Below are 20475 nucleotides of genomic sequence, written 5' to 3' on the forward strand. Positions count from 1 at the left end.
TAGCTGTGCCTGGAGCATGCACATCACGCATTCTTGGCACAGTTTTATTTACCTTTAGGTATGCATATATGCAGTATCTCAGCATTAAGGGCTACCTGCAGAGAGGCTGTATATATGCCGGTGGGAAGGACTTTAAAAGACTCAAGAGTATTGTACAACCAGGGGCGGACTGACCATTTGGAAACTCGGGCACTGCCCGAGGGCCCGGGGTCAGTAGGGGGCCCCATGAGTTGCCCCTGGTACCTTTTTCATAGGCTTTTTTGAGTTTGGGCAAGGACACAGGGGCCCCATGATCCCCTATTGCCCGGGGGCCCCATGAGTTGTCAGTCCGCCCCTGTGTACAACACAAAGTTATAGCAGGGTCATGGAATACATTGCCATAGTGGGCAGCAGGACCGGGACAAGGGTTGGGTGGGAGGGGCGGCTGCCATGGGCACAGTGGTTTACTGCAGGGATGGGGTCACCTTCCTTTAGTTACAAAGCTGACAGGAGTAGCAACAGTGGCCAGTGACTACTGCGCATAGGATCCCCTAAGCTTGCACAGCATGCATGAAGAGGGGGCGCAGTTTGGCATCTTTGCCCTGGGCACTGGATGACCTTGTCCTGGCACTGGTGGGGAGGTCAGTAAGTCAATGATAATGAAAGTTATAAAAATTCAATGAAATATCTGTGTCAGTCAGATCTTGACTTTGTACTTGGCTTTCCATCTGCAGATGCAGTCAACAAGTGCAATGCTAGTGCTAAGCTTTCCTATTAGACAGCCCAGTATGCTCTCTCAAACAACAGAACAAAAAAGCACTCAGAAATAAAGAGTATGTTCAGCCAAAACATTAGTTTTGCATAAAGTGGGGAGGGACTAGAACCTCTGTTGTGCTTTACTGCTATCCAGGGCTCTGTTGGAAAGGTTTTCCCTCACTTCCGTACCTGGTGACAGCAGTTTTACCAAACAGAAAGTGCAGGAAAATCTATAACAGTAAATACAGGCAAATACAGAGTCCCAGAGCAGAGCAGTAAAACCTGATAGGAGTTCTAAATCTGCCCCCGATTCATCCAAAACTATTAGATTGTAAGCGGTACTGGGAAAAGTCATCTAGCACCCAGGGTGAAGATTATAAACTGTGCCCCCCATGTGTGAGAATCATGTCTCAGAGAAAATCCCCTTCCCCCCAAAAAATATCTAACGCTTATCTGCATGATCACCCCCAAATATAAATTCCATTTATAATTTGTTTTAGTAAAAAACTCTGGCCCCGCCTCCCCATGCACATCAGTCGCCTTAGGCGAAAATATAAATTGCAAGCCAAAAGTCTCCCCAAACACAAATTCCCCCTCCCCAAGTAGAAAACCTCCAGCACAATTATTTGGCCCCCATTCTGCCCCTTGCAGCTCAAATCCCCAACCCCCCATTCTAGCACAAACTCCCCCCCATCCCCCCTCTTCCAAAAAGAAATCTACTCTCCCAACATAATTCCTCTCCCCCCAAATCTCCTTCCTAGCATAACCCCCTCCCCTCCCCCCTTTCAGCACAAATCTCCCTCAATCCCTCCTCCTAGCACAAATCCTCTACTCCCAATCCTCCCCTCCTAGCACAAATCATCTACTCCCAATCCTCCCCTCCTAGCACAAATCCTCTACTCCCAATACTCCCCTCCTAGCACAAATCCTCTACTCCCAATCCTCCCCTCCTAGCACAAATCATCTACTCCCAATCCTCCCCTCCTAGCACAAATCATCTACTCCCAATACTCCCCTCCTAGCACAAATCATCTACTCCCAATACTCCCCTCCTAGCACAAATCATCTACTCCCAATACTCCCCTCCTAGCACAAATCATCTACTCCCAATACTCCCCTCCTAGCACAAATCCTCTACTCCCAATCCTCCCCTCCTAGCACAAATCCTCTACTCCCAATCCTCCCCTCCTAGCACAAATCGTCTACTCCCAATCCTCCCCTCCTAGCACAAATCCATCTGTCCACCCTGCAGTGCTCCCTCCCTCACATGAGTTCACTGCACCAGGGGCAGCTGCCCCTTCTGACCCTCCTGCCCCCACCTATTCCTGTCTCTGGTTGTAAGCTGTCACGAGCAGGACCCACTAACCATCTTGTTTTAAATTGTATTGTAACTGTAGTGTCTCCCTTGTTTCGTTGGTGCTATATAAATTATGTATAATAATAATTAAAAAAAGAAAACTAAAAAATTCATTTTGGCTGGGTATACACTACTGTCTTAATTAAAAAGTTTTTTTATAAATATAAAAATGACGGAGACATTTACTTTATAAACTGATAAGTTTTACAAAAAAAAATTATAAAATGAATCAAATGCTGTTATAGTTTCCCTTTTTTTTTTGTTAAACTAGCAAACTACAAGGAGTTCCTATGACTTGGACTTGTGAGGCTCTGCAGTGGTTATGTGGCGTCACATGGAGTGCCTGCACCATGCAGTGAAGACTGAAGTGATGGCTGCATGGGGTTCCAGCGGGAAGGAGCAGTGAGCCTTTGTGTCATCAGTAGTGGTGGTTATTAGCAGTGGCACCTTGGGGAAGCAGGGGGCAGCTTTGGCAGCACCTGGTGGGTATTCTGTCTGCTAAACAGAGGCACATTGCTTCTTGTTTATTAACATGACACTTTGACATCACAACTTACCGTGTCAAACTTTTAGAAAAGCAAGGAAAGCTAGGAAAGGTTTTGAAGTGAAGTCAGGCTAAGTGCAGCAAAGTTAAAACCAATAATTTAGCCTCTTTATAAAGCGATACACAGATCACCATGAGTGAAATGCCTCGTCGCTGTTTACAGAACATCCAGCTTTCCCTCTGGAAGTGAGATGTGTATTTACAGGCAAAGCCATACGTGGCCTCATGAAGCTTCATACCCAGGAAGAGGTCTTGAATACATTTCGATAATGATAGATTTAAATAGTAAAAAATACAGAAACCAACCTTGTTTATGCTCTTCAGAGTCGCTGTCACGGCGCCCTTCCCTTTCATCTCTGTCGCTGTCAGAGGCCTCGGGCTCCGCTTTTGATGATGTGCTCCTTCTCGGCTCTTGGTCTAAATCATCTTTTTCATCATCTGAAGATGACTCTGACTCTCCATCCACTTGATCATCAGCCTGTCGATCTTTATTACGCTTATCGTCAGGTTTGTATTCTTCCGCTTCAAAATCTTCATCGTAGTCTGCTAAAGGGAGAGGAAAAAGAAAAGACACAAGATGCACTCAAGAAAAATGTCTTCTCATACAGGACCTGGAAATAATCCTTCTTTAAAGAGAACCAGCTATGAACTAGTTAGTTAAAGCATAACCCTAGGAAAAATCTCTCTTGCACTGGAAGAATTAACTGCTTGTTTAGTTACTCAACAGCAAAAAGCACTTTTACTTACCTGATCCTCTGCCTCTCTGGCAGACAGTGCTCCCCCATGCTTCAGTGGTGGACTGCCTCTTGGCATCCTCACGCCATGGACCCTGCATCAGTCTTGAGAACATCAGGACCTTAGACCTGTAGGAGAGACTGGTCTAGCAGGGCGGTGGAGGGGATGATCAGGTAGGTAAATCTACTAATCTATGCCCCTTAGACCTCAATGAGCAGTTAACCTTTGCAGTGCAGATGCACTACAGGAAAAATGTTCAGGTTTCTTGGAGTTCAACTTTGAAGTTAATTTCTAAACAGGTATCAGTTACCGCAATAAAACAACCTGATCACTATATATATTTAAATATCTAAAATTATACCACTGCCATCATTACTCATGTGTCAAGATGACAATGCTTGTATTTTATTTCTCTGGTGTATAAGCTATGCTTTTTGGCCATCAGAACCATTTGCAAAAATGTAAATACCCAACTAATTAACTTTTGGATGTTTTAAAAGCTGCAACGGTAGCCAGATGGGGTTGTACACATGGTGACGGGTGGCGGGCTGGAGCTGAGCTGATCCTCCCCAATGTAGCACTGACCTTCTGGGCACTAAGGGACTTTGCACGATGACTCTCCCTGATGTGTGGGTGGCAGACAGAGACCCACCCCAATTCCCCCTCTTGGCTGTGTGCTGCATTCCCTTCACTCCAATGGGCTCCAGAAACTGGGCACCTTTTCCAGGCTGGCAGCCAAAGGACACCAGTAGAACACCCTCTCACTCTCTCTGCATACTGAGATGCTGACCAATGAATGCACTCCAAGGCCGGAATATAGCTGAAATGTCTTTACTGAATGTAGTGTAGCAATTATAGTCAAGTTAAGCCACGGTTCTTTACATTATGACCGAGCAATGGATTGCAACACAGGCCATCTAATTAATCTTAGCTAGCATGTGAGAATGGTTGTGCTTGGGCCCAAGTCCTAAGACCTTACTCTAGTATATGCTCTGGGGGACCCAGCAAAGTCTTTTACTGTTGTAGTCTAGGAGGCTTCATGTGGCTTAGCATCTTCTTGTCCTGGTATCCCCCTAAGGGAAAGGAAAAGACATGTTCTGCTCTCCTCCTTCCCCTTCCTGCTTCCAGGCCCAACTGAGCTACCAGCCCCAGAAACACCCAACTAATGGAACACCCTCCCACTCCTTCTAAGGGAGGGATCCCACCTAAAGGGGAACTTTGCCACTCCACTGGCCTATTCACATGCTTTTGCTATGGTTTGCAGCCAAAACAATAATGATACCCCATGTCACATTCGTTGGGCAATACCACCACCAGATACAACCTTTTCAACCACAACTGTGAACAAGTCTTACTAAAATGTAGCAATGCACTTGGCATTCCATTGATGATTGACTGGTATTAAAAGGCCCATATTGTGCCAAGAAAACATCCTCCACACCATTAAAATGCCAGCCTAGACAGTTAACACGGGCAGATTGGGTCCTTGGGTTCATGCTGTCAACTTCCAGTTCTGACCCTACCATCTATATGCCTGAAATCAAGATTAATCAGGTCTACATTTTCCAGTCAACTGTCCAGTTTTAGTAAGTTTGTGTCTACTGCACCCTTTGTTCTTGGCTGACATGAGTGGAACCCAACGTGGTCTTCTGATGTTACACAAGCTTTGCTGTTTTGTACATTTCCAAGACACATTTTTTGCTCGGCACAGTTGTATAGAGTGGGTATTTGGGTCACTGTAGCCCCCCTGTCAAACCAATCTAGCCATTCTTCTCTGACTTCTCCCATCAACAAGGTATTTCTGCCCACCCATCTGAGAATTAGGGACCAGTAGTGGAGTTCAGGGTATCAAAAAGACAACTATTTATCTGCATGTGTATATTTATCTAGCTATACAGTGTGAATAGATGTTTGTCATTGGGCAGTGCTTGAATGGGACCCAAAAAAAGTCTTGCAGAGGGAATCTTGACTATATTCGCCATTGTATGGAAAAGTGTGTGTGTGTATTTCAACTGCTTTTTTAGCTACAAAAAAAAGAAAAGAAGAAAAAGTATGACAACACTGCCATCTGTACGTAGCAAGAGGTACTGCAAATTGGCCTTAACTTGAACCTGTGAGTATAAGAATGGGGGAGCTGCCCTTGCTAGACTGTTTTTTAAGTGATTGCATTATTGTTAAAAACCTTCTCTTAACGGGATCCCCCCTAGCCCCCCAAATACTTACATGAGCATGATCTCAATCCAGCGCCATTGGCTCCTGCTGCTGTCAATCATAGCCTGTGAGGAGAGCGAGGTCAGGGCCTATCCACTCTGTGTGTCTATGGATACACAGTATGGCTTGGGATAAAGCCCACACAAGTGCCCCCATGCTTACTATGGGGTGCTCGGCTGTGGAGAAGAAGCAGAAGTGCCAGTGGGGGACCCCTGAAGAGGAGGATCAGGGTTGTGCAAAACCATTGCAGAGAGCAGGTAAGTATAACATGTTTATTATTTTAAAAAATATACTTTTTACAGTCGCCTTAAAAGATTAAACTTCAGGGGCTGTGATCTAATCTTGGTTTTGTTGCCTTCTGGGACATTGAGTTCGTATGTGCATGCATAACGTGGAGTCTAAAAAAGTCTGACCACCAGTCAGTTCCAGCTCATTGACTCTCTAGGTTCTTAGTGACCATCATGCAGCCCCCTGGCTGTCTATGTATGTCCTACTATGTCCTGGGCTGGGCCACAACCTGTTGGGCACCTTGATGGATTTTGCAGAGTGGCAGGGTTGTGCCAGGTGCTGAAATGCTCCGCATTCCAGCACCTGGCATTGAAATACACAGTACTGTCAGGTGAGCAGTTAGCTCACAGTACAAGTCTAAAGCTGGCCATACACGGGTTGATTTCTGAACAAATTTTGTTTTAAAAATTGTAACTAAAACTTTTCGCACCATTAGTGGGCTGGAACATCGGCCAATTTTCCTACAGCCATCGAACTTGAGTGGCATGTCGGAAATTGGGCATGTTGGAAATTGTTTGAAAAAACGAATGACTCGTGCAAGAAATGTCATCGAAAAAAGAAATGAGCATGAGCTGTGACCTGGAAAGAAAAGAAGAAGATTCCCAGCCACAAAAATTCTTTTCTTTAGTAACAAGGTGAAATTGAAAGTTTGGTTGGATGAATTTCGAAATCAATAGTGCCACCATCTAATTATAAAATGGACTAAATTTCCGATTTTCTAAAGAAAATGGCCTGCAATAGCCTGGATGGGGACAGGGAGCACTGAGCTAGAGCGTATGATCAGGTAAGGGTAAATGTTACTTCACTGACTGCCAGCGTAGAGGAGGGTATAAGTTCCGCTACTACTGCAAAGACCTCCAGCGTGAGGGTAAGGGGGGGGTCAAAGTTCTTTGCCCCTGCATTGACTACTAGGGCAATAAGGGGGAGGGGGAGGGAAATTGGAGATTAAACTTCACTGCCACTACACTGGAGGGTGGGTTAAATGTTGCTGCCACTGACACCAAAGATTGAGGTTTTTATTGCAGCCATTGACACTGATGATCATTCTAACTTTCTCCTTAGGATGCATTGCTGTACATTACAAAACAATGCAGCATTACCAAAATTCTGGAGCGTTAAGATGCTTTACAGCCTATTAACTTTGACTTCATTGTGAATGAGCTGCCTAACTCAACACCATGGACCTCACACTGCTAAAGCAAAAAAAAAAAAAAAAACACACAGCTAATGTGAGACCCTCTGGATGGGTCAAGGTCTGCACTTAGGGTCCTCTATTATTTTCAAGTTGATCACCACTTCTCCAGGTAGTGAAGACACAATGGGAATGCTTCAGCTTTGAAGCCTACACCACCAAATACAAGTTATCAATGGCAGCTTTCATATTTTGTTTTTCAGAAAGTTAGAAACTTATCGCAGAATTCTGGGCAAACAAAAAGTTCCCTTTATGCCAGCATTGTGCACAATATACTATTATGTATTATCAAGTATTGCTACCATAGTATAACTGCCTGAGATCTACATTAAAATTATCTTCCCATCACCCTATGCACTGCAAAATTCAGACTACATCAGGAGAAATCCATGTTGTTTTGCATTGCATGTTTTCAGGCACTGGGGGCAGAAGAAGAGGTGTTTAGGTAGATTGTGCAAGTTTTTTGAGCTGTGAAAATAGGGCAGCTCAAAGGTTTCAGTGGGTTGCCCAACAGGCAACAAACGTGGCAAAGTAGCTCATGCACCTTTTTGAGCTTCAAGCTTTGCAAGTAGTGCTTGCTGTTTTTGGGATGCCATTAACAATGTGCAGCGCTCACCCCCGAAAGGGCATGCTCAGTAGTCCCTGGTTCTCTTCCCTAGATAAGAGAGCCACGCACACCAAGACAGTCACTCTTCTGGCTCAGTTAACAGTCTAGGGGTATCTTTTGGTGACTCATTATAAACTGAACTTGGATAGGGTGCAGCGAGCTATGGGATATTCCTGCAGCACAATACAACAAGCAGAGGACATTCTTCACTTCATCTAAATATCTTAGCACAGCCCAGCTAGGAGCCACCAAGAAAATGAGCAGCACTTAAGAAAGAAATTTCCCAATCCAAGCAAGCACTGGGACTGTTGAACAAAGGGATAGTAGCAGCAGTCACAAGGAATCTGCATTCAGGTCTGTACTCACAATGTCCCTGGACACCTGGATTCCTATTTCCAAAATACAAGAGACACTTCTCCCATTAACTCCCAGACCTCAGTGAAATCCCTTGACCAGCTCCAGTTCTTTTCAGAAAATAGGCCTCCAGCTCTGGGTGAGCTGTGGCCTGTATGATCTGTAAAGTTTCAGCTGTACTGTCCAGAAGAGCAGCAGCCATTCAGACTGGGGACTTATCCTCCTGAGCAAGAACAGGGCTGTCCCAGGCTTGGGACCATTTATGCACTCCTCAGCCATCTATTGGGCATCCTCCTCCTGGGACTGGCTGAGACCAAATAAACATCCAGGCTAAGGATCTGCCTCTTCCAGCACACTACATTCTAGAATCCACCAGAAGACAGGGGGAAGCAGCTGAGTCTGCAGCCAGTGAAACCCAGAACAGCCCAAATATTAACACACCACTGCATTGATTACAAGGGAACCAAAAAAAACCCTAGCTACCTAAACCTTTTCAGCAACCTAGCTGAGAGGGTGCTACAGATGAATGGCAGTACAAGCACAACATGTGATTTCTGAGTGTTTCATAAACACAGGCAAAATAGCATAATTTTGTGCACGTTTGTGACACGCTATAGTGTGAATGCAGCCAGAAGGATAGCATAGGCAGAATCATACCTGAAGGTGATAGAAGAAGCTACAGATCTGAAACTGAACAGTGGTGTCACCCTAATGGTTTTACAGTGAGTTTACCCTTGTATCTATATGTTTAGCTAAAACTCCATTTTAAATACACTTCTTAAAAAGGTTCTTTGACCTTACCATCCTTGGCTTCATCATCTGCCTCATACTCGTCTGTCTTGATGTCCTTATTCTCCACATCTTCTTCTTCCTCCTCCTCTCCATCCTCTTCATAGTCCATATTAGATTTATCTTCCTTTGGATCTCCATCCTCGTGGACAGACCTTTCCTGTCCCAATTTATCATCAGGCTCATCGTAGCATCTTTCCGTAAGCTCATCCTCCATGTCTGATTCGTTATTCTGTTCTTCCTCTGGTTTCTCCTCCTGCTCCCCATTCTCATCAAGGGCGTGCTTGCTCTTTGGAGGTGGGGGAGATGGTTTTTTATCTAGGCCCATGGCAATGATACATCTGCAATAAAACCAATTGTGTAAACAAATCGTAGACAGAGGTAGTTTCCTGTTCCAGAGACACAACATGAAGTGAGAGGGAATCTTTCCAAATTGATGGGAACTTTTTAACTGTCGTCACGGGCATGAGTTTCCCCACTGGAAGTGCACATGACAAATGTAAGATTTTGGATTTCCCATCTCTTTCTGTTCTGGTGACAATGGTCAGCATAAGAAATAGAAGATGAATCTCCCCAACGGAAACACAGAGAGTAATAAAACTCTTACAGATTCTGTGCGCTAGCCAAAACTAAATCAAAGGTTAATTTTTAATAGTACCTCATTCTGTCTTCATTTGGCTTCATACTAGCCTCCTGTAGTTTCCCACATGGTCGATAGCCTCCCACTGTGCTGCACTGGGAAAAGTACGTACTTTTTATCAGCACACACTGGACATGTGCACGGTGGAAAAATTAATTTGTTTTCGGAATAGTTTTCGGGTAGTAAACCGCAAAATAAAAACAAAAAAAATCCACCCCCTGCAAGTTAAGAGCATAATGTGCCAGTATGCATTGCATACTAGAACATTATGAAAGACTTACATGAAAACTAATCCCTCCAATCCTGTGGTGCACTGACCCGCTGACAGGGCTTCCATCTTCACCCCATCTTCCTTCCAGGTTTGTGGACTCCATCCACCTAAATAGCTGAGCCGTGATGATGTGTGTTGGAGTTACGGCCAAGGCATAGCTTTCTCAATGGACAGGATGCCATCCATTGAGAGCACAGTGCACATGTGCCAGTGGGGTTACCAGCTACCAACTAAACTAAATATCTCCTTTGTCCATGTTGTGTAGTAAATATGGGTACTCTTACCATATGATTTGCTGCTGCGCTAAACTCCATCATTACTGGACTAACATATTCTAAATACTCAACAGTATATGCTCTGTTGAGATCCCTCCTGACCCTAAATTGGCTATCTTGGGCATTGTTCCGGAAGAAATGTTACCTGATGATTTTTGTTTGCTATCGACCAGAGCTCTTTATACTGCTCGTAAGTTAATATTACAAAAATGGCAAAAATGGCTCTCACCTTCCCCTCCTATGATCTCACAACGGCTGGTAGCAGTTAACACAAACCTACAGAAGAAAGAACTAGCCTATAAACACAGGGGATGTCCCAAAAAAGTTAGCAAAACTTGGAACCCCTGGTTGTCCTCTGCAGAGTCCACTTTTGTTTCTTTGGTTGACCAGCCTGTCTGGGAGGGGGTGTTGCTTCTCTGTTGGGTTCCTTGCCTATATCCCTAATCAGTTGCAGGAGGTCAGTTGAATGTATATGGTGTTTTTACCTATATTGGAATGCACGATGTAAACCTTTTTTCTACTTTTTCTTACTGTGTTATGGAGAAATATTGTTTATGTGCCTTTTGATAAGGCACTATTAAGGTGTTGTTTTTCCTTTGTTGGAAATGTTTGTAAAGAATCTTTCATGAAAAAAATGACCTGATTTAAAAAAAAAATATCTCCTAAACGGTGCACGTTTTGGAGATATTTACTGTACCTACAGGTAAGCCTTAATATAGATTTACCTGTAAGAACAAGATTAACAAACAGACTTTACTACCGCTCTAAGTAAATCATTTTGTTTCATCATATTTATTATGTTAGAATGATTCATTTTCAGAATTCAATGAATATATTCAGATTCGTTTCGTATATTCCTTGTTCTGAATTGATTTTCAGAAGTTATTTAGGAAGATTAGATATATATTCGTTTTAACTTGGTAATTTGTTATTTCGGGAGATTTTTTATGCACTCTGAGTCATCCCTGCTAGTCCAAACCACAAAGAGAATTGGAATTAGCTGATTGGACAGTATTGACCTGAGTAATGAAACTAACAAATGTAGGGATGTACCTATTATTTTCATGAGTACTCGTACTCGTGAAAATACTTCAGATACCTTAACCGATATTTTGCGGTGCAATTTGCATTAATGGATACCAAGTATTTTTCTGAGTACTCGTACTAGTGAAAATACTTCTGATACCTTAACTGATTCTTTGCGGTGCAATTTGCGTCCATTAGCGCAAATTGCACCACAAAGTATTGGTAATCGGTATCAGCGAGTACTTGACCGAAAGTTTCGATACTTGTACCGGAATGGAACAAAAATAATTTTGGATTCATTCGTTATGTTATGATTTGGAGATTCTAATGGATCTACCTCCATCCAACCCAAACATAATAAATCGGAATCATCTTAGTTCACTTTTATACTTTACTGCATTTAATGCAATATGTTTCCATTTCATATGTACATTAGTTTTCTTTTAAATTAATAGTTTTTAATTTCTCTCTTCAGCAAAGCACATGGTACATTACAACAGTAAATAGGCTGTTGAACAAATGGGATAATGTCAGCCATAAAATAACAAAAATAACAAAGAAAAATGCAGAGCACAGCAGGAACCGTGTCATCTTATGTGTCTCATAAACCCGTAGAGAACCTATCAGGGCAAAACCAGGTGACGGGATCACATTCCTCCTAACCGTAGAGTACTAGTGCTTAAGCGAGGTCCAACCCATGTGGCTAAAGCTAAGAGAGCATTTTTAAACCTATATTATTATTATTATTATACAGTATTTATAAAGCGCCAATAGTTCGCTCAGCGCTGTACATTACAGAGGGGGACAGAACATGTGACAGAACAATACCAATACAATGCAAAACATGAGGGGATTGAGGGCCCTGCTCTTTCGAGCTTACAATCTAGGAGGGAGGGGATGGTGGCACAGGAGGAGATAGCTGTGGGGGATGGAGTGGTAGGAAGAGTGGAGGAGGTCGGCAGGTTAGCAGGGGGTGGGGTAGGCTTCCCTGAAGAGATGGGTTTTCAGGGTGCGCCTAAAGGAGAGATAATAGTATATTTGGGAATCATGGGAACGTAAGCAAGAAAAAAAAAATTGAAAAGAAAGAGAGAGAAACGGGGAAAAAAGGGAGTTGTGGTAAAGAGGTTGGGGTAGGGGAGGCAGGGAGTGGTGCCTGACCAAGAGGCTAAGAAGACAAAGTAGCTGGTTGTTCCTGGGTTGGAGCCTATATGACCTGAAAAGATAGATATGAAGTATAGTCCCATGAAAATTGGAACTTGTGCCAATAATACCACGTTTTACGGAATTGTTCCTCTTTACGTTTCATAGCCGCTGTTAAGCTTTCCATATTAATAATCTTGTTTACCACAGCCACCCATTGACCAATCAACAGAGGGTCTGTGTGTTCCCATTTTTGTGAGATGCAAGCCCTGGCAACATTGACCAAGTGGATCAGGAGGGACAATGAAAAATGTAATGCAGAAATATTGTTTGATTATCAAAGAGTCAAAGACTGCCACGCCTCTCATATCCGGATAAAGCAAAAGGATCCGAATCAATTTGGATCATTCAGTATGCTGATGTGTTATTTTGGATGCTTTAAACATTAATAAAAGGCCCAAACTATCACATTATGTCATCCAAATGAAACAAATGAATACAAATTAATTTGCTGTTTTCCTATCATTTATTTTGGATTCACTGAAATTACTATTGTGATTTGAAACTCAGAATAACTGCAGCAACTAGGTGGTGTGACCTGATTTTGCCTTGTTTTGTGGTGGGATTGCACTGAAATAGTTGACCAATGAAGACACTAGTCCTGATGAGCCTGATAACTACCAGGGACTTCCCTCACTTTGGTGGAATTTCCATATTGTAGGCTGTGGCTATGGGACAGGAAGTGAACAAAAATCTCCCCACTGGGACACAAATGGCAAAAAAACTGACAGGGGTTATAACCCTTTCCTTACTCTATCCAAAATTAAAAACAAGTTGCCATTTAGTTCTACTTTAACCCCTTGGCGCCAGCGCCTCCCGGCCCTATAAGGGTTTCAGAAGCCGAGAGGCGGGGCGGGGTTTAGGGTCATGCGACTGCCGTGACATGCCGTCACAGAGGTCACATGATCGAAAAAGGTCCTGATCGAAAGAGGAGATTGGTACCTTTCCGTGAGTACCAGACATGTGTGCTGGGAGCGAGCAGGTCGCGCACTCTCAGCACATATGTTTTTCTTAATTGCACGCAAATGTGCGGCCGTTTAGCGTCAAGGCCCAGATGTCGGGAGGCCGCACATTTGCATGCGGCCGGCGCCAAGAGGTTAAGCTATGAATTAAGTTGTTTGCCTGAACTTCTAATGTAGGTGCCTTGGCTTTCTGGCCTCCTGGGGCATTACTGAAGAGATCCATAGGTGTGTAGGACCTCTAGAAATCTACATTTAATGCCTGAAGCCTCCTTGCTTGGTAAAATGTCACTTTAACCAGTAAAGGTTCATTTTAAGCACATAGGGTAACACAGCACAGACGTTTGTTTGTTTTTTTACTATTCCATTGCTTTTATCGAGATTGAAGCATTTTATTTTCAGGACTTGTCCTCAGGTCGTGCGTTACCTGTAACAAGGAGAAGCTCCTTCGACGTTGATGATTCCAAAATACCCATTTTTGCCTCCGAGGCGCGCTCCTTTGCGGTGTTTGTACTCACAGCATGAGCTTAAACGGTCCACCTGGATCCCATTAATGTAGAAGGTGAGGCTAAACGGGAAGCCACGGTGACGCCTGGAGACCAAACTGAAATTCTCTGCAACCGTAAACAAACTTGTCACAAGGCGCGAAGGTATGACCATAAACGCAAAATCTATTTCATGCAATAAAGAGGATTTCACGTTTATTGACTTTCGATTTAGTAGCTTGTTTAACCCTTTCTGTGCTTTTTTCTAAATTGCCTTGCTTTTTTTTCTGTGCTTTTACCACATTTCTATTCAGGTGCATATAAAATAAAGATTCATGAGATTCAAATACTCACTTGCTAAGAAAAAATAATTATCACCCATGGGATATTTTCCATTGTTTAACTGAAGATTTGATTTTTAAAATTTCAGATTTGGGAAATTGTTTTCATGTTCACGGATTGTTGTTTTAAGTAAACATTAATGGCTTTGGGTCAATTTGTAATGCGTTTAAATTGATCATTTATATCTATTTTTAAACTCTTGGTATACTTTTTTTAATGAATGAATTTACATTTGTGTAAATTATATATGGGTTATCTAAAGAAACATGACAACACTACTGGCCTGTCTAACTTTCTTTCTAACTGAAAGGGGAAGAGTCCGCTGGTCAATTATTTACTTCAATAGATTGTAGCTTGAGTTATTGGGGTGGATTTACTAAAGGCAAATAGACTGTGCACTTTGCATATGCAGTTGCTCCAGAGCTTAGTAAATTAGATGAAGCTTCACTCTGCAAAGAATCCCCAATCACATGCAAGGGAAATCTTAAAAAATTGCATTTTTGCTTACACATGATTGGATGATGGAAGTTTGTGGAGCTTCATCTAATTTACTAAGCTCTAGAGTAACTGCATTTGCAAAGTGCATAGTCTATTTTCCTTTAGTAAGTCCACCTCACTGACTGAACCTACTTGTCACCCAAAGCCAGATCTGGATTATTCACAAGGCAACCTAGGCAAGAGCTTAGGACCTGCTGGATGTCCAGGAGGCCCAGCTAGAACCATCATGCTCCTACAGTAATTCAATTGGTCATGTCATTACCTCTTGTATCTCTTGTACCTCTCTCTTAGATTGTAAGCTGTAATGAGCAGGGCCCTCTGATTCCTCCTGTATTCAATTGTATTGTAATGGTACTGTCTGCCTTATGTTCTACAGCGCTGCGTAAACTGTTGTATATACATCCCGTATATTATTAATAAAATCTGTGCACCTGTCACTCAATGTCCTGTCCATATCAGTATCAGTCTAAGGGAAAGGGGGCCAAAGCTGCTGCATTGCTTAGGGCCAGGGGTGGACTGACAACTCATGGGGCCCCTGGGCAATAGGGGATCTTGGGGCCCCTGTGTCCTTGCCCAAACTCAAAAAAGCCTATGAAAAAGGTACCAGGGGCATCTCATTGGGCCCCCTACTGACCCCGGGCCCTCAGGCAGTGCCCGAGTTTCCAAATGGTCAATCCGCCCCTGCTTAAGGCCCCATCCCAATTCAAAGTTGTTGATTTCCCAGTACTCACCTTCTTCCAGAAGTCTCCCTTTATAAACACAGAGGTTCTCTCCACCGCAGTGCTGCTGAAACACTTTAATTTCATCTCTGTAGTCATCATCGTCGTGTGATAGATGCACATTTTTTCCTAGATAAACCATGGTAATTTTTACATTACTGTGCAAGGACGTTTTATGAAACTTTCCCGTATCCTGAAAAAAAAAAAAAAAAAAAAGATAAATCACGTCACTCTGCCGGCAAATCAGCACAAGGCTGGGTATTGCTATAAAACATCCGTGTCACAAAGCAGTCCTAGGACAGTCTCAGATCACCGGCTTCCAAGAACTTTAATAATCTGGAGCCGCTCCTGACATGCAATGCCGGTGATTTGTGGGGACAGAGGCTGAATTATATACCGGTCCATGACATTAAAGGAACCTCAAATTGGAAATTTTCAAATACGAACCACAAGGGTGAAATATATTCCTTAACAATGTTTTAACTGCGGTTTCTTGTTCAAAAAGTTAAAGGTCATATCTCCTTCTATTGTAATAATGTCTCGTCATCCTGAAAGTACAGAACTGGGAACGGATGTGTCATATGCATGGCTCCCAACTGTCCCTACTTTGGAACCCAATATCTTTGTTACTCTTTCTTTTCAGTTGTCCCTCTTTTTGGGTCAACAAGAAAACTTCTATAAACACATACTGCATAATTTAAAAATATTTAGCATTAAAGATTTCATCCAGACTCTAATTATTGCTTTGGCAGGTGATGATCCTCCGAAAACTGGGGAAAGGGAAAGAAAAATGGGACAAAAAGTCACCGGAGAGAACCTTCTGAGTGGAGTACTGTTGAAGCATCTGGACATTGTGTTTAAATAAATTTTAAAAATTGATGGAAAGATTATAGTCACATCCATGGGGTTGCAGGACACCCCTATAGGGCTCACACATCTGTGTCCCAGTGTAGTGCCATGAAATGCATTTGTAGTACTACCTCTTAGGAGTCACTAAGTTTTGGGTCCCCCTATAGTCCTGCACAGTCAGGCAACATGCATTTTCTTCAGACCTTGCACACAGGAGACAGTGAACAGTTCTTAGGCTTGTTTTTTTGTGATTTTATTGAGGGGTAATAAACTTGGATGGAGTTGAGGGATGTATGGGTTGCCCAAGAAACGGTAACTGTGGACAACTCCTGAATAACTAACTATGTAGATGTCTCTTTAACAGACCTCTTTTTGGTGTACCACTCCAGACCCCAGATGAATCCTCTTCTCATCTAGCTGTACTGAGGGAGTCCTTGAGCAAGGGGTCCCAGAATCTGTTGTTTTAAGTGCACAGTCCCAGATAGGGGCTAGTCAGGTTTTCCACCAGAATGTCCTCTCTATTTATCTGGCCCAAGGGGTGAAGGATTACTTACTGTTCCTCGCCTGCAGGCTTGTTGGGTTGGTGGCTGCCACAGGCCTTCTACTGGACTGGCTCCTTCCCTGGCTGTACAGTTGGTCCTCTTTCTGGGGACTGGTGAGATCAAGCAATCCTCCCCTCCAAGCCCAACCTGGAGGCAGGCCCTTTCCCACTGGGCCCCCTCCTAGGCTCCTGCATCCCAGCCTCTCACTCCATCTTCCACCCAAACTCTCCTGCTGCTGAGCAGGCTCAGTCATACTAAAGGGCTCTCCTGACTTCATGCCAAGCCTCCTGCCTGCAGATTGGCCAGCATCCCCTAAGTATGCAGATCAGTCCCTCTTCACCCCCACCTACTGCCTTCTACAAACTTCTCAAGTCTCTAGAGCATGGGGAGGTATCAGGGAACTGATCTGCAGAGCCCTCAGCCCTGACCTAAAATAACCTGACTGTCTAACACCCAGGCTGACTCATGCCCACGCTGCTACTCAGCTTTCCTCACTAAAAAAAACTAGCTCCCCCTGGTAACCTAGAGGGGCACTACACGATGATGTGTGTTGCTTAATGCACAAGTCCCGTCTTCTTTTTTAGTGGTGCCTCTGCAGATCTGTGAACAGATTATCTCAACTACACTTCAAATTATTTCATTGCTTTTTTTGAAAAATCATGATAAAGGAAAATTTGTGGTGAATATATTGTTCACTTGGATACTAACAGAGCTTTCCCCTAAACAATTGTACAATCCCAATTTATAGTCACAAGTACCTTTATCCTGTATGAAAATAAAAGAAGGAAAATCCCCAATGGTCATCGGGTTGAATTGCACAGCTTTTCCACCATCAGATGGTTGGTGGGGCATGCCCACCTGGTGGTGGAAAAGCTTGGCAATAAAACACGACAACCCTTAAGGATTTTCCTTGTCCTTTGAATTATGATAGAGTTACATGTGATTGTAGATTGGGATTGTACAGTTGGTATGTGGATCCTCCTGTTAGTATCCAAATGAATGAAATATTCATAATCTGGTGATACAAAGCCAGATACTTCCTGTGTGGTATTCCCACTAGCTGACCCCTTCTATGATGTCATCTTTGTGGGTTTTGGAATGGTCGAATTTATGAATACTATCAATGATTTTATAACCTATTTATGACATTATGCTATTCTAATACCCGACTCCCTTGCTTGGCCTGAGGAAGTAGACCATTGGTCTATGAAACACATTGAGGAATATACACTCACTGGCCACTTTATTAGGTACAACTTGCTAGGGCCGAGGTGGACCCTGTTTTGCCTTCAAAACTGCCTTAATTCCTCGTGACACAGATTCAACAAGGTGTTGGAAACATTTCTCAGAGATTATGGTTCATATTGACATGAGCTACTTTTGCCTTTCTATCATCTGGAGCCAGTCTGCCCATTCTCCTCTGACTAGATCAACAAGGCACTTTCATCCACACAACTGCCGCTCACTGGATATTTTCTCTTTTTCGGACCATTCTCTGTAAATCTTAGAAAATGGCTGTGTATGAAATCCCAGTAGATCAGCAGTTTTTGAAAGACCAGCTCATCTGAAACCAACAAACATGCCACTTTTAAAGTAATTTAAATCCCCTTTCTTCCCCATTCTGATGCTCGGTTTGAACTTCAGCAAGCCATCTTCACCATGTCTAGATGCCTAAATGCATTGAGTTGCTGCCATGTCATTGGCTGATTAGCAATTTTTGTTACCAAACATTTAAACAGGTGTGCCTAATAAAGTGGCTGGTGAGTGTACATCTCCCTGCTTCAGTGGTTGCCAGTAAGATTTGTGAGATCTTTTGGATAAAAGCTATGACTTTATGGAGGTAAAATACTGAATGGTCATGGATATATAAAAGCTTAGTAGCTTGGAAAAAGTAAAAAATCATTCTTGTTATGGTATTCTGTCTGTATCTCATAAGGAATCGCATATGTACCATATATAGGGGTTTTAACTAAGGCATAGTAAAGTGATGTCTTTTAATAAATTATTTTGAGTGTTGAACCCTAAAAAATCTCATTTGTGCGTTAAGCTGGGTATACGACAGTAGAATTTTATTCAACATTTTTCGTATGTTGTAAGAACTTTTTTTTTTTTTTCATTTTTCTAATCTTTATTGGGGTCAAATTGATGTTCTTTTTCAACAGCAGCTATGAGAAAATTCAAAGGAGCAGAATAGAAATTTTTTCTCAAATGAATCTATTTCTAACAGTGTATGTGGTTTTCATTTGATGAAGTCCATTCAATACAAAATTTAATGTTAAAAGCAGACAACATCTTGAACTTCTTTCGAACGACATTTGAATGAGAACTTTCATACTAATTTTCATACGAAATTCTACTAGTGTGTACCCAGCTTTACACGTTTGTTATGATCTTAAAGAAACCATTGTTTTCATATTCTAAGAATATTTATCAGTTATTGATTGTTTTCAGTGTCCTTTTATTCCAGTCTGTGTCCTTGGTGCGGAGATTCACCCAGTCTATTAGTCCTGGTGACTACGGCCGGGACAAGGGGTGGACAGGAGGAGCTGCTCTGGGAGCAGTGGGGATTTTGGATGGTTGTGCTAGAACAGGTGATTTGGAGGTGGGAAGTTGTACTAGGAGAGTGGGTTTCTGTTAGGAAGGGGGATTGAGGGGGATTTGGAATAGAACGGATAATTGGGGGTATTTGCTAGGAGGGGAAATTTGGGGGGGGGGGATAATAAGCCTAGTATATACGGGACAATGTTGGACAGCATTGGCCGGTTCAATAGAAAATGTCTGACATCGGCCCATGTGTGTGGCAGCTGGTCCAACAGAAGCGGGCCATTCGGCTGGCTTCTGTTGAAGGGGCATGACCAAAAAAAGGTCAGACGATCAGATCCTGATCTGGGAATGGCTGAGAACGCTGATTGGAGTGTTCTGTGGGATGGATGCACCCCTGTCAGAACACAATAGCACAGCAGGGGGATCATTGTACTACCATCAGATAGTTAGTACAGCCGCTCATTCTGAGCTGTCAGTTTAAAAAAAAAAAAACTAATAGTGTGTACCAGGCTTAAGTGCTAGGAAGGCATTTGGGGGATTTGTGCTGGCAGAGGGGGATTTGGAGGGGGGTGGTAAGGTTTTATTCTCAGAGGATAAATTTGAGGGTAGGGGATTTGTGCTAGTAGGGGGTATTTGGGGAGGTAGAGGATTTGAGCTGGCAGGGGGGAGGTATTTGCACTGGAAATGGGGGGATTTTAGTTTGGGGAGAATTTTGGGTTAGGGGGTAAATATGAAGAATAGTGCCCACATTTTTTTTTTTGGGGGGGGGAGGTGATTTTTGCTGACACATAATATTCATACATTGTGACCTTGTCTTGGCACTGCTGGTGACCACTTTCATTGAAACAGCAAGTGATTGAAAAATCTAAATTATTACAGTTGTCACTGGAACAGGTCAGGAGAGGACACCTGTCCTGCTGACAAAAGTCTAAGAGGGAATTTTCCTGTTTTTTTTAAGATATTCTCTGTCACTTCTAGTTGGGTCTCCAGGACAGGAGGTGAAGGGTTATCTTTCACATGGGGGAGCAGACTACAATAAAAGTCTTCCCTACTAGTGATGAGCTTGAGTTGGGTCCGAATTTGGGTGGGTATGTTCATGACATCATTGACCCAACATGGACACGTTGACCATTGAAGTCATGAGCACCCCCCACCCCTTTGTGTACAGGGTAGAGAATATCCCTAATGAATGAATGACCACTGTCATTGAAACAGCAAGTGATTGAAAATCTAAATTATTACAGTTGTCACTGGAACAGGTCAGGAGAGGACACCTGTCCTGGTGACAAAAGTCTAAGAGGGAATTTTCCTGT

At 42.9% G+C, this 20475-nt stretch overlaps 1 protein-coding gene across 2 annotated transcripts in view; it reads right to left on the reverse strand.

The window, feature by feature from the left end:
- ERICH3 (glutamate rich 3) overlaps window positions 1–20475 on the reverse strand; it is a 132117-nt gene that overhangs the window by 32562 nt on the left and 79080 nt on the right. For both annotated transcript variants that reach the window (XM_089692167.1, XM_089692168.1), the window contains exons 8-11: window positions 15240–15420; window positions 13611–13797; window positions 8825–9153; window positions 2943–3182 (exon numbers count right to left, since the gene is read on the reverse strand). In XM_089692167.1, coding sequence (XP_089548293.1) covers window positions 2943–3182; window positions 8825–9153; window positions 13611–13797; window positions 15240–15420 — 937 coding nt within the window. The remainder of the gene's footprint in view (window positions 1–2942; window positions 3183–8824; window positions 9154–13610; window positions 13798–15239; window positions 15421–20475) is intronic.

The sequence above is a fragment of the Staurois parvus genome, unplaced genomic scaffold (genome assembly GCF_062004578.1).
Source record: "Staurois parvus isolate SC_StPar_1 unplaced genomic scaffold, SC_StPar_1.0 ptg000578l, whole genome shotgun sequence".
NCBI classification, from domain to species: domain Eukaryota; kingdom Metazoa; phylum Chordata; class Amphibia; order Anura; family Ranidae; genus Staurois; species Staurois parvus.